The following is an 11,890-nucleotide window of genomic DNA, read 5'->3' as shown; positions in this document are numbered from 1 at the left end:
GAAGACCACTAGAGGGTCTGAACCATGAGAGGAAGACCACTAGAGGTCTGAACCACATGAGAGGAAGACCACTAGAGGGTCTGAACCACATGAGAGGAAGACCACTAGAGGGTCTGAACCATGAGAGGAAGACCACTAGAGGTCTGAACCACATGAGAGGAAGACCACTAGAGGGTCTGAACCACATGAGAGGAAGACCACCAGAGGTCTGAACCACATGAGAGGAAGACCACCAGAGGCTCTGCACCACATGAGCGGGAGACCACTCAGAGGGTCTGAACCACATGAGAGGTAGACCACTAGAGGGTCTGAACCACATGAGAGGAAGACCACTAGAGGGTCTGAACCATGAGAGGAAGACCACTAGAGGGTCTGAACCACATGAGAGGAAGACCACTAGAGGGTCTGAACCACATGAGAGGAAGACCACTAGAGGGTCTGAACCACATGAGAGGAAGACCACTAGAGGGTCTGAACCACATGAGAGGAAGACCACTAGAGGGTCTGAACCACATGAGAGGAAGACCACTAGAGGGTCTGAACCACATGAGAGGAAGACCACTAGAGGGTCTGAACCACATGAGAGGAAGACCACTAGAGGGTCTGAACCACATGAGAGGAAGACCACTAGAGGGTCTGAACCACATGAGAGGAAGACCACTAGAGGTCTGAACCACATGAGAGGAAGACCACTAGAGGGTCTGAACCACATGAGAGGAAGACCACTAGAGGGTCTGAACCACATGAGAGGAAGACCACTAGAGGGTCTGAACCACATGAGAGGTAGACCACTAGAGGGTCTGAACCACATGAGAGTAAGACCACTAGAGGGTCTGAACCACATGAGAGGAAGACCACTAGAGGGTCTGAACCACATGAGAGGAAGACCACTAGAGGGTCTGAACCACATGAGAGGAAGACCACTAGAGGGTCTGAACCACATGAGAGGAAGACCACTAGAGGTCTGAACCACATGAGAGGAAGACCACTAGAGGGTCTGAACCACATGAGAGGAAGACCACTAGAGGTCTGAACCACATGAGAGGAAGACCACTAGAGGGTCTGAACCACATGAGAGGAAGACCACTAGAGGGTCTGAACCACATGAGAGGAAGACCACTAGAGGGTCTGAACCATTGAGAGGAAGACCACTAGAGGGCTTGAACCATGAGAGGTAGACCACTAGAGGGTCTGAACCACATGAGAGTAAGACCACTAGAGGGTCTGAACCACATGAGAGGAAGACCACTAGAGGGTCTGAACCACATGAGAGGAAGACCACTAGAGGGTCTGGAACCATGAGGAAGACCACTAGAGGGTCTGAACCACATGAGAGGAAGACCACTAGAGGGTCTGAACCACATGAGAGGTAGACCACTAGAGGGTCTGAACCACATGAGAGGAAGACCACTAGAGGGTCTGAACCACATGAGAGGAAGACCACTAGAGGGTCTGAACCACATGAGAGGAAGACCACTAGAGGGTCTGAACCACATGAGAGGAAGACCACTAGAGGGTCTGAACCACATGAGAGGTAGACCACTAGAGGGTCTGAACCACATGAGAGGAAGACCACTAGAGGGTCTGAACCACTTGAGAGGAAGACCACTAGAGGGTCTGAACCACATGAGAGGAAGACCACTAGAGGGTCACACTAGAGGGTCTGAACCACATGAGAGGAAGACCACTAGAGGGTCTGAACCACATGAGAGGAAGACCACTAGAGGGTCTGAACCACATGAGAGGAAGACCACTAGAGGGTCTGAACCACATGAGAGGAAGACACCAGGAGGAAGACCACTAGAGGGTCTGAACCACATGAGAGGAAGACCACTAGAGGGTCTGAACCACATGAGAGGTAGACCACCAGAGGGTCTCCCACATCCATGAGGCTCTCAGCCCCTGCAGAAGCACCTTCAGGTCACATGGGGTCAGGTCAAAGGTCATGGTGTCTGCTCTCTGTTCAGCCTGCTGACCTGGAGCAGAAGCAGCAGCAGCTGGACGAGGCGTTGAGGCGAGCGGCGGAACATCTCTCAGCTCTGCCCGACCTCCACGAGGTAACGCACACAAGACCACAAGACCACAAGACCACACGACCACACGACCACACGACCACAAGACCACGCGACCACACGACCACACGACCTGATGACAACAATAACTCTAGTGTGTCTCCCCCTCCCCCCCTGTGGTGCTGAGCAGCTCAGGAGAGCCAGAGCTCGTCTGGAGGTTGAGATCCAGCGAGCAGCAGACGGAGCGCTGCATGCGGTCCACAAGTGGTGAGACGTGTGCGTGTGCGTGTGCGTGCGTGTGCGTGTGCGTGTGCGCGTGCGCGTGCGTGTGCGTGTGTGCGTGTGTGTGTGTGTGTGTGTGTCCCCCCCCCCCCGGTACGCCCAACCGTCACGTCTCTGTCCACAGGAAGGTGGAGCAGTTGAGTCAGCTAACCCAGCAGGAGGCCCAGTTCTCGTGGGGCCGTGTGCAGAAGAGGAGGAAGGAGCTGGAGATCGCCATGCAGATGGCCAGAGAAGTGCAGCGCGTGCCCTCCCTGGAGCAGTACTGCTCCCTGGACAAGGTAGGCCTCCTCACGGCCAGGGGCGGCCCTAGCACATTTGGCGCTCTAGGCGAGCTTCACTCGTGGCGCCACCCCCTCCCCCCAAATAAACAGAACAACGATCGCAACAATGAGCAAACATTAAATAAAGAACAAAATCCCTGAGAAAATGTCACGTCTGCTGAACTATGCTCTGGCCACGCCCCCCTGATCAACATTGCACATTCACTCCCTCGTCGCCTGCAAATTATGTTTTTTGTTTTGTTTTCTGTTCCGTTGATGGCTGGCAAACAACAATCTTAGAAGGTCTGGGTCACTTGTGGCATTTTTTTTTTTTTTTACTGCCCAGCAAAAAAATGGCGCCCTAGGCGGCCGCCTATACCGCCTGTAGGAAAAACCGCCCCTGCTCACGGCGCCTCCTTACGGGCGCCGCCATGCTCTGTGACACTGAGGCTGCTGTTTGTGTTGTGGGCTGAAGGTTCTGGAGACGCTGCAGGCTCCTGTGGATCAACAGTCCGACGACATTGAACGCATCACCACCCAGATGAGGTCCGTTGTTATTTAGGAGTTTTGTTGGTATAAAACACACAATGTACCGTTTACCACCTCAGACACAACATACAGCTTCTGACCACTAGGGGTCGGGCTGCAACATGATGCTGAATGTCATAAATAACCTGTGTGTGTCTCTGATGTGTGTGTGTGTGTGGCTCTGATGTGTGTGTGTGTGCCTCTGATGTGTGTGTGTGGCTCTGATGTGTGTGTGCGTGGCTCTGATGTGTGTGTGTGTAGCTGTGTTTTCCAGTCACAGTGTGTGAACCAGAGTCTGACGTTGTCTCTGGAGATGAAAGTCAGTGTCCCAAAGCAGTGAGTCTTTAAACATGTTCTATTATTGAGTATATTGGTGATATATTCACGTTATATATTCTAAACTGGACATTAAGAGCGTTCAGGAACTCGTGGTTAGGGTTAGACGTGCGTCTAATCAGGCCTCTATAATCCAGAGGACCAGACCACATGACCACACGACCTGATGACAACAAGAACTCTGGTGTCTCTCGCTCTCTCTCTTCTCCTCCCGCCCCCCCCTCCCTCGTCAAAGTGCAACGGGCCGGAACAGAAACTGTTTCTCCCCAACACCGGAGCAGCCGAGCCCGGCGGCCATCGGACCGAGCTCACGAGGCTCCGCCCCCTGGCGCCGCAGCTCGACCTCGCAGCCCGTGAGTCCAGACGTAATAGTGGAGGAGCTTCTCATCGAGGGGCAAGAGACAGGTGAGTGTCCCAGAGCCACAGGTACACGATGCTCACCCCCCCACACACATTACAGGACGAGTAGTTCAGGTTCCCACGGTCATAACCAGCAGTTTGATTCTTTGAGCCGGACCAATCGGAAGCCTTTATTTGTTTCTGTTCACGCTTCAGATCCTCTGGCAGATGTCCCTCCCACCGGCCCCCTGCTGGCCAATGATGTCCCTCCCACCGGCCCCCAGCTGGCCAATGATGTCCCTCCCACCGGCCCCCTGTTGGCCAATGATGTCCCTCCCACCGGCCCCCTGCTGGCCAATGATGTCCCTCCCACCGGCCCCCTGTTGGCCAATGATGTCCCTCCCACCGGCCCCCTGCTGGCCAATGATGTCCCTCCCATCGGCCCCCTGCTGGCCAATGATGTCCCTCCCATCGGCCCCCTGCTGGCCAATGATGTCCCTCCCACCGGCCCCCTGTTGGCCAATGATGTCCCTCCCACCGGCCCCCTGTTGGCCAATGATGTCCATTCCACCGGCCCCCTGCTGGCCAATGATGTCCCTCCCACCGGCCCCCAGCTGGCCAATGACAACAAGAGGTTCCACAGAAGAATGAGCCAGTCGTTTGTCAACAAGACCAATGGTAGAGGCGACTTTAATTTTATATCTTGATTCTCATCTGCTCAACAGATTAAACGTATTCACACTGAACCTGGTCATTTAATACTCTATTATTACATACATATATATATGATACTCTTATATTTACATTTATATGTAATACTCTTATATTTATATGATATACTCATATATATAATTCTATAATTATATGTGATATTCCTAGTCACCCAGTGGGTGGTGGTGAGCCATGTGGAGAGCCCCAGTAACTTCTACGTCCGCTACGTGGCGGAGAAGAGAGAGAGCGACATCCTGTCCAAGAAGATCAAACACTTCTGCTCCAGAAAGAGCTGCTGCTTCAGCTGCAGGGACTCGCTGGGCCCGGGTGAGACGTCATCATGTTGTTGTATTATAAGATGTTGAGGTTATTATTATTAATATTTATTGTGATAATAAACTGTATATTAAATCATAAATAATTAACTAAATTAAATGTAATGTATTCACGGTTCTGTTCCGAGGAGAATAATAATCATAATAAATATAGATCTGATATCATAAAACATGTAGTTCCATATCGTGCATCTGACTGGTCTCCTCTGGTCCTCCTGGTCCTACTGGTCCTCCTGGTCTCCTCTGGTCCTACTGGTCTCCTCTGGTCCTACTGGTCTCCTCTGGTCCTCCTGGTCTCCTCTGGTCCTACTGGTCTCCTCTGGTCCTCCTGGTCTCCTCTGGTCCTACTGGTCTCCTCTGGTCCTCCTGGTCTCCTCTGGTCCTCCTGGTCTCCTCTGGTCCTACTGGTCTCCTCTGGTCCTCCTGGTCTCCTCTGGTCCTACTGGTTTCCTCTGGTCCTACTGGTCTCCTCTGGTCCTCCTGGTCTCCTCTGGTCCTCCTGGTCTTCTCTGGTCCTACTGGTCTTCTCTGGTCCTATTGGTCTCCTCTGGACCTACTGGTTCTTACGGTTTCCTTTGGTCCCCTTCAGGCTGCCTGGTCTTCGTGAAGGTGGAGGAGAGGGTCTGGTGCCGGGCCACCGTGGTGGAGGTCTTCCAGGTTGGAGGCCTGGAGGCCGTGAAGACCTGCAACGTGTGCCAGCTGGCCCGAGTCCAGGTCTTCTTGCTGGACTCGGGCCTCGTCAAAGACCTGGTCCTCCAGGGGTACGCCAAGATTTAGAGAGGGAGTTGAGTCTGTGCAGACCTGAGTTACATCATGACACCTGTGTTCCAGAGAGGAGGCCCCCGAGTCCTCCCTGAAGGCCCTGGACCCCCAGCTGAGGGAGACCCCCGAGTCCTCCCTGAAGGCCCTGGACCCCCAGCTGAGGCGGGTTGGGAAGGGCGTGAAGATGGAGCTGGACCACTTCCCTCCTCAGGCCATCAGGTGCTCCCTGAAGGACCTGGTCCCCTACAACCCGGTGAGACCTGAATGGGGTTGAGTCTAAAGCGGTACTTTAAAACGAGACCGGGGCCTGAGGACCATGATGGAGTCCCTGTGCAAACCGTGCTCACGGAGCACTGACTACAGACGGATAGCAGACGCGAGCTATGAGCTAGCGTGAGCTACAAGCTACGAGCTAGCGTGAGCTATGAGCTGCTAGACCAGGGGTCCCCAAACTTTTTCCTGAGAGGGCCACATAACATTTCCCTTGTCTGCTGTAGGGCCAGCGGGGGGGGGGGGTGCTAGTGAGTGTGCTCACCTGTGCGCGTGCATCACGGCTGAGCGATGCGCGCGTCACTCGCTGTGAGCGCTGCGCGTGCAGACAGCATTTAACGGAGCAGCGTGCGCTCTGATCGCTCTTTTAATGAAGTATCGATACAAAAAATATGCTAAATCACATCGTTTTTAACGTACGGTACTTTGTTAGCATCGCTACACCGTGCAGCGTGACGGCAGCAGATGTAGCGGACTAACATTCAAGCTAACCTAACTTCCCAAACGCTGTGGACATCTGAACGCTGATTGGCCGAGACGCGACACGTCCATCAAAGATGTTTTATTGTGAAGAGCACCACTTCACATTTTCTCCGCGTCTCACTGCAATCTCAACGGCAGCGGGCCAGGTGAACAAAATAATAAATCTCAACGCGTCTCTGGTATTGTTCAGGGGGCCGGGCCAAATGTGGAGGCGGGCCGTAGTTTGGGGACCACTGTGCTAGACTAAGGTTGTGTGTGTGTGTGTGTGTGTGTGTGTGTGTGTGTGTGTGTGTGTGTGTGTGTGTGTGTGTGTGTGTGTGTGTGTGTGTGTGTGTGTGTTCAGACTAGGGGCTGGAGCAGAGCGGCCCAGCAGGAGTTCCTCAGCCTGGTGGGCTCCTCGGCTCTGGAGATGAGGCCTCTGGGTCGGGACCAGGACTCTCTGCTGGTGGACCTGAGGAAGACCCCCATGGACCAGGCCAGCGACCGGCCCATCTCCGTCAGGGAGTACCTGGTCTTCATCGAGGTGGCCAGGTGAACACCGACTCCTCCGAGGTTCTACTCCCCCCTGAAGACAGACAGGAGGCCTCTGCTGTAGTGTGTAGTGTCACTGACTCCTCCTGCTCCTCCTCTAGGTTCTACTCCCCCCTGAAGACAGACAGGAGGCCTCTGCTGTAGTGTGTAGTGTCACTGACTCCTCCTGCTCCTCCTCTAGGTTCTACTCCCCCCTGAAGACAGACAGGAGGCCTCTGCTGTAGTGTGTAGTGTCACTGACTCCTCCTGCTCCTCCTCTAGGTTCTACTCCCCCCTGAAGACAGACAGGAGGCCTCGGCTCTACTCTCCTCCTCAGTTCCCCAGGATGAACACAGAGCTGAATGCTGTGGTGACACACACACACAGCCCTGCTGACTTCTACATCCAGCTGGTACTGTGTGTGTGTGTGTATATGTATATACATACATATACATATATATATTTTAGATTAACCCTCTGTTTCCCTTTTCTATTGTCACATCTCCTTTTCATCCCCCGTTCTTCTCTTGTTCAATGCCCCCCCTACACACACACACACACACACCAGGTTGACAACATGGAGTTTGTGTTGCTGTCAGCGAAGCTGCAGGCCTGTTACAATGAGACCAGAGAGGAGCTGAGCGTCTCCTGCCCCGTGCTCCACCAGGCCTGTGTGGCCCTCTACGAGGACAGGAAGTGGTACAGGGCACAGGTTACAGGTGAGGGGGGGGGGGACAACAACAACAGTGATTACTCAATGCTCTGGTGACTGGACTGACTGTATGTGTGTGTGTGTGCAGGTCATCCAGGGGGCAGACAGGTGGAGGTGCAGTACGTAGACTTTGGCAATAAGAAGCTGGTGTCAGTCAGCGACTTGAGGAAGATCAAGGACGAGTTCTTCTCCGTTCCCTCCAGGGTGAGAACACGTTTCACATGCAGGCGAAGAGGTGTTAGCAAAGAGGCGTTGGCAAAGAGGCGTTGGCAAAGAGGCGTTCACGCTCCAGTGTGGCGACCAGCTGTGTTTCCACGTGTAGTTTTCCTCTGCAGACCTCGGTAAAGCAGGAGGAGGAGCGAGTGGAGCTGCTCCATCCACGTGTTGACTTGTTGTTGTTGTTGAGCCGTGCTGGGAGTCAACAGGAAGTGTCTCTGTCCAGGCCATGCACTGCTGTCTGTCTGACGTGGTTCCTCCTGATGGAGACACCTGGACTGAAGCCTGCAGACAACGATTCATCAGCCTGGCTCACCAGAAGCTGGTCATCGTCATGGCAACAGGTGAGTGTTCTGGTAGAAACACTTTGAGTCTCATGGAAACACTTTGAGTCTCATAGAAACACTTTGAGTCAAGTAGAAACACTTTGAGTCTAGAAACACTTTGAGTCTAGAAACACTTTGAGTCTAGAAACACTTTGAGTCAAGTAGAAACACTTTGAGTCTAGAAACACTTTGAGTCTAGAAACACTTTGAGTCAAGTAGAAACACTTTGAGTCTAGAAACACTTTGAGTCTAGAAACACTGAGTCTAGTAGAAACACTTTGAGTCTAGTAGAAACACTTTGAGTCTAGTAGAAACACTTTGAGTCTAGTAGAAACACTTTGAGTCTAGTAGAAACACGTTGAGTCTAGAAACACTTTGAGTAGTAGAAACACTTTGAGTCTAGTAGAAACTCTTTGAGTCTAGTAGAAACACTTTGAGTCTAGAAACACTTTGAGTCTAGAAACACTGAGTCTAGTAGAAACACTTTGAGTCTAGTTGAAACACTTTGAGTCTAGAAACACTTTGAGTAGAAACACTTTGAGTCTAGTAGAAACACTTTGAGTCTAGAAACACTTTGAGTCTAGTAGAAACACTTTGAGTCTTATAGAAACACTTTGAGTCTAGTAGAAGCACTTTGAGTCTTGTAGAAACACTTTGAGTCTAGAAACACTTTGAGTCTAGTAGAAACACTTTGAGTCTAGAAACACTTTGAGTCTAGTAGAAACACTTTGAGTCTTATAGAAACACTTTGAGTCTAGTAGAAGCACTTTGAGTCAAGTAGAAACACTTTGAGTCTAGTAGAAGCACTTTGAGTCTTGTAGAAACACTTTGAGTCTAGTAGAAACACTTTGAGTCTAGTAGAAACACTTTGAGTCTAGAAACACTTTGAGTCTAGAAACACTTTGAGTCTAGTAGAAACACTTTGAGTCAAGTAGAAACACTTTGAGTCAAGTAGAAACACTTTGAGTCTAGTTGAAACACTTTGAGTCTAGAAACACTTTGAGTCTAGAAACACTTTGAGTCTAGAAACACTTTGAGTCTAGTAGAAACACTTTGAGTCTAGAAACACTTTGAGTCTAGTAGAAACACTTTGAGTCTTATAGAAACACTTTGAGTCTAGTAGAAACACTTTGAGTCTAGTAGAAACACTTTGAGTCTTATAGAAACACTTTGAGTCTTGTAGAAGCACTTTGAGTCTTGTAGAAACACTTTGAGTCTAGTAGAAACACTTTGAGTCTAGTAGAAACACTTTGAGTCTAGAAACACTTTGAGTCTAGAAACACTTTGAGTCTAGTAGAAACACTTTGAGTCTAGAAACACTTTGAGTCTTATAGAAACACTTTGAGTCTTATAGAAACACTTTGAGTCTAGTAGAAACACTGAGTCTAGTAGAAACACTTTGAGTCTAGAAACACTGAGTCTAGTAGAAGCACTTTGAGTCTAGTAGAAGCACTTTGAGTCTAGAAACACTTTGAGTCTAGAAACACTTTGAGTCTAGTAGAAACACTTTGAGTCTAGAAACACTTTGAGTCTAGAAACACTTTGAGTCTAGTAGAAACACTTTGAGTCTAGAAACACTTTGAGTCTTATAGAAACACTGAGTCTAGTAGAAACACTTTGAGTCTAGAAACACTTTGAGTCTAGAAACACTTTGAGTCTAGAAACACTTTGAGTCTAGAAACACTTTGAGTCTAGTAGAAACACTTTGAGTCTAGTAGAAACACTTTGAGTCTAGTAGAAACACTTTGAGTCTAGAAACACTGAGTCTAGTAGAAGCACTTTGAGTCTTATAGAAACACTTTGAGTCTGGAAACACTTTGAGTCTAGAAACACTTTGAGTCTTATAGAAACACTTTGAGTCTAGTAGAAACACTTTGAGTCTAGAAACACTTTGAGTCTTATAGAAACACTTTGAGTCTAGAAACACTTTGAGTCTTATAGAAACACTTTGAGTCTAGTAGAAACACTTTGAGTCTTTGTCTTCTGCCTTCATGTGGGTCTCATGCTCCACTCAGCCAGAGACAAAGAGAGACATGAAGCGACAGAAAGAGACGGTTTGAGGACGTCTCACTACGAGACGAATAGAGTATTTTACTGACTTGTAGCCGATTTTCACAGAACACATGTTTTGAGGACTCTTTGTAGAAGTAGCAAAGTATTTGTGTGTTTTTGATTTCTTTGTGTCCGATGCTCATTTGTATGATTTGTTATCTTCATGTTCTTCCCCTCCAGGAAAAGTCCCTAAAACGGAGCCTCTGCCCGTCAAGCTGTTTGAGAGCAGCCTGAACGGACCGCTGGACAACATCACTGAGCTGCTAGTCAACGAGCAGCTGGCCTCCTTCACAGAGAGGAGACTCCTCTGGTTGTATAGAAGTCTCTGCTCCATGTGTTAAAGCTGCATTCTCTCTCCTGACCACCAGGGGGCGACTCCTCTGGTTGTATAGAAGTCTCTATCAATGAATACTTCTCCCTTGATGTGTTCCCTCAGTAAACATTGTAACACCTCCTCCTCCTGCAGACTTGAGCCTCCGGCTGAAGGGAACCGGCCGTGTGGGACCCTCCTCTTGAGATGGGGTCCACCCTGCCGGCCGTGGAGGAGGCGCAGAGCGAGGAGCCGCTGGACCTCCCGTCTCAGCTGAAGCTCCTCCATCAACTCAAAGACCTGAAGGTCCGAGTCAGCCACGTCAACTCCCCGAGCAGCTTCTACGTCCAGCTGGTGCAGTCCAGCCCTCAGCTCCAAAGGTCAGGGCTCCAGAGGTCAGGGCTCCAGGGGTCAGGGCCTCAGAGGTCAGGGCTCCAGAGGTCAGGGCCTCAGGGCTAACGATGGACACTCATTGGCTCTTACATGTTGTTCCTGGTAGTCTATATATATATATATACATATGTATATATATTTCTACCTCTTTACCTGCGTGTCCCGCTGTGTGTTCCAGGATGTGTGAGCTGGTGAAGGAGCAGTGTGAGCACCTGGAGCACCAGGACCTGGTCTGGAAGCTAGACCAGGTCTGTGCGGCTCGGGTCGACGGGGTCTGGGAGAGAGGACGGGTCCTCCACCTCCAGACCACCAGCGGCTGCCTGGAGGTCGACTCTCTCATTGATCGGGTTACTCACGTGATCAATAGCTTATTATCAGGAAGTCAGAAATCATCTATCTAATTAATCTAGTTCATCAATAACATTACAATTTTCAATTACACCTGAACACACAATGAGAACTTTAACTGGGTTTATTTAATAAGGGACAACAAACATTTCAGTAAATGTGCCAGTTAGCCAAGAGGCTATTTTTCATCTGTAGTCCCAACGTTATCATCTACCTTCAGTCCTCATGTTCACTGAGCAGAGCCTGAAAGCACCATGAAAACATCATCATTACCTTCAGTCCTCATGTTCACTGAGCAGAGCCTGAACGCACCATGAGAACGTCATCATTACCTTCAGTCCTCATATTCACTGAGCAGAGCCTGAACGCACCATGAGAATGTTATCATCTCCCTTCAGTACTCATGTTCACTGAGCAGAGCCTGAACGCACCATGAGAACGTCATCATTACCTTCAGTCCTCATATTCACTGAGCAGAGCCTGAACGCACCATGAGAATGTTATCATCACCCTTCAGTACTCATGTTCACTGAGCAGAGCCTGAACGCACCATGAGAACGTCATCATTACCTTCAGTCCTCATATTCACTGAGGAGAGCCTGAACGCACCATGAGAACGTTATCATCTACCTTCAGTCCTCATGTTCACTGAGCAGAGCCTGAATGCACCATGAGAATGTTAGCATCTCCCTTCAGTCCTCATGT

General features: G+C 50.0%; 2 protein-coding genes across 3 annotated transcripts in view; one reads left to right on the top strand and one right to left on the bottom strand.

Annotated features, from left to right (window-relative positions):
• Positions 1 to 11,890, top strand: part of LOC130207857 (RING finger protein 17-like) — a 20,267-nt gene that overhangs the window by 3,659 nt on the left and 4,718 nt on the right. Inside the window, exons 2-19 of the mRNA XM_056436588.1 lie at positions 1,968 to 2,057; positions 2,203 to 2,279; positions 2,419 to 2,572; positions 3,030 to 3,100; positions 3,344 to 3,418; positions 3,654 to 3,823; positions 3,974 to 4,435; positions 4,637 to 4,795; positions 5,393 to 5,564; positions 5,635 to 5,818; positions 6,662 to 6,849; positions 7,111 to 7,240; positions 7,397 to 7,547; positions 7,629 to 7,744; positions 7,983 to 8,100; positions 10,315 to 10,444; positions 10,621 to 10,824; positions 11,016 to 11,163. Coding sequence (XP_056292563.1) covers positions 1,968 to 2,057; positions 2,203 to 2,279; positions 2,419 to 2,572; positions 3,030 to 3,100; positions 3,344 to 3,418; positions 3,654 to 3,823; positions 3,974 to 4,435; positions 4,637 to 4,795; positions 5,393 to 5,564; positions 5,635 to 5,818; positions 6,662 to 6,849; positions 7,111 to 7,240; positions 7,397 to 7,547; positions 7,629 to 7,744; positions 7,983 to 8,100; positions 10,315 to 10,444; positions 10,621 to 10,824; positions 11,016 to 11,163 — 2,799 coding nt within the window. The remainder of the gene's footprint in view (positions 1 to 1,967; positions 2,058 to 2,202; positions 2,280 to 2,418; positions 2,573 to 3,029; positions 3,101 to 3,343; positions 3,419 to 3,653; positions 3,824 to 3,973; positions 4,436 to 4,636; positions 4,796 to 5,392; positions 5,565 to 5,634; positions 5,819 to 6,661; positions 6,850 to 7,110; positions 7,241 to 7,396; positions 7,548 to 7,628; positions 7,745 to 7,982; positions 8,101 to 10,314; positions 10,445 to 10,620; positions 10,825 to 11,015; positions 11,164 to 11,890) is intronic.
• The window catches only part of cenpj (centromere protein J), a 25,989-nt gene continuing 20,918 nt past the window's right edge, over positions 6,820 to 11,890 (bottom strand). Inside the window, exon 19 of one of the 2 annotated variants that reach the window (XR_008833615.1) lies at positions 6,820 to 6,883. The gene's annotated coding sequence lies outside the window, so the exon portion shown is untranslated. Of the gene's footprint in view, positions 6,884 to 7,952; positions 8,042 to 11,890 lie in introns of those variants that run through there. The other variant, XR_008833611.1, reaches the window with a different exon arrangement.

This window comes from Pseudoliparis swirei, chromosome 2 (assembly GCF_029220125.1).
Source record: "Pseudoliparis swirei isolate HS2019 ecotype Mariana Trench chromosome 2, NWPU_hadal_v1, whole genome shotgun sequence".
Taxonomy (NCBI): Eukaryota; Metazoa; Chordata; class Actinopteri; order Perciformes; family Liparidae; genus Pseudoliparis; species Pseudoliparis swirei.
The sequence above is the reverse complement of the archived record's forward strand: the minus strand, read 5'-3'. Positions and strand labels throughout refer to the sequence as shown.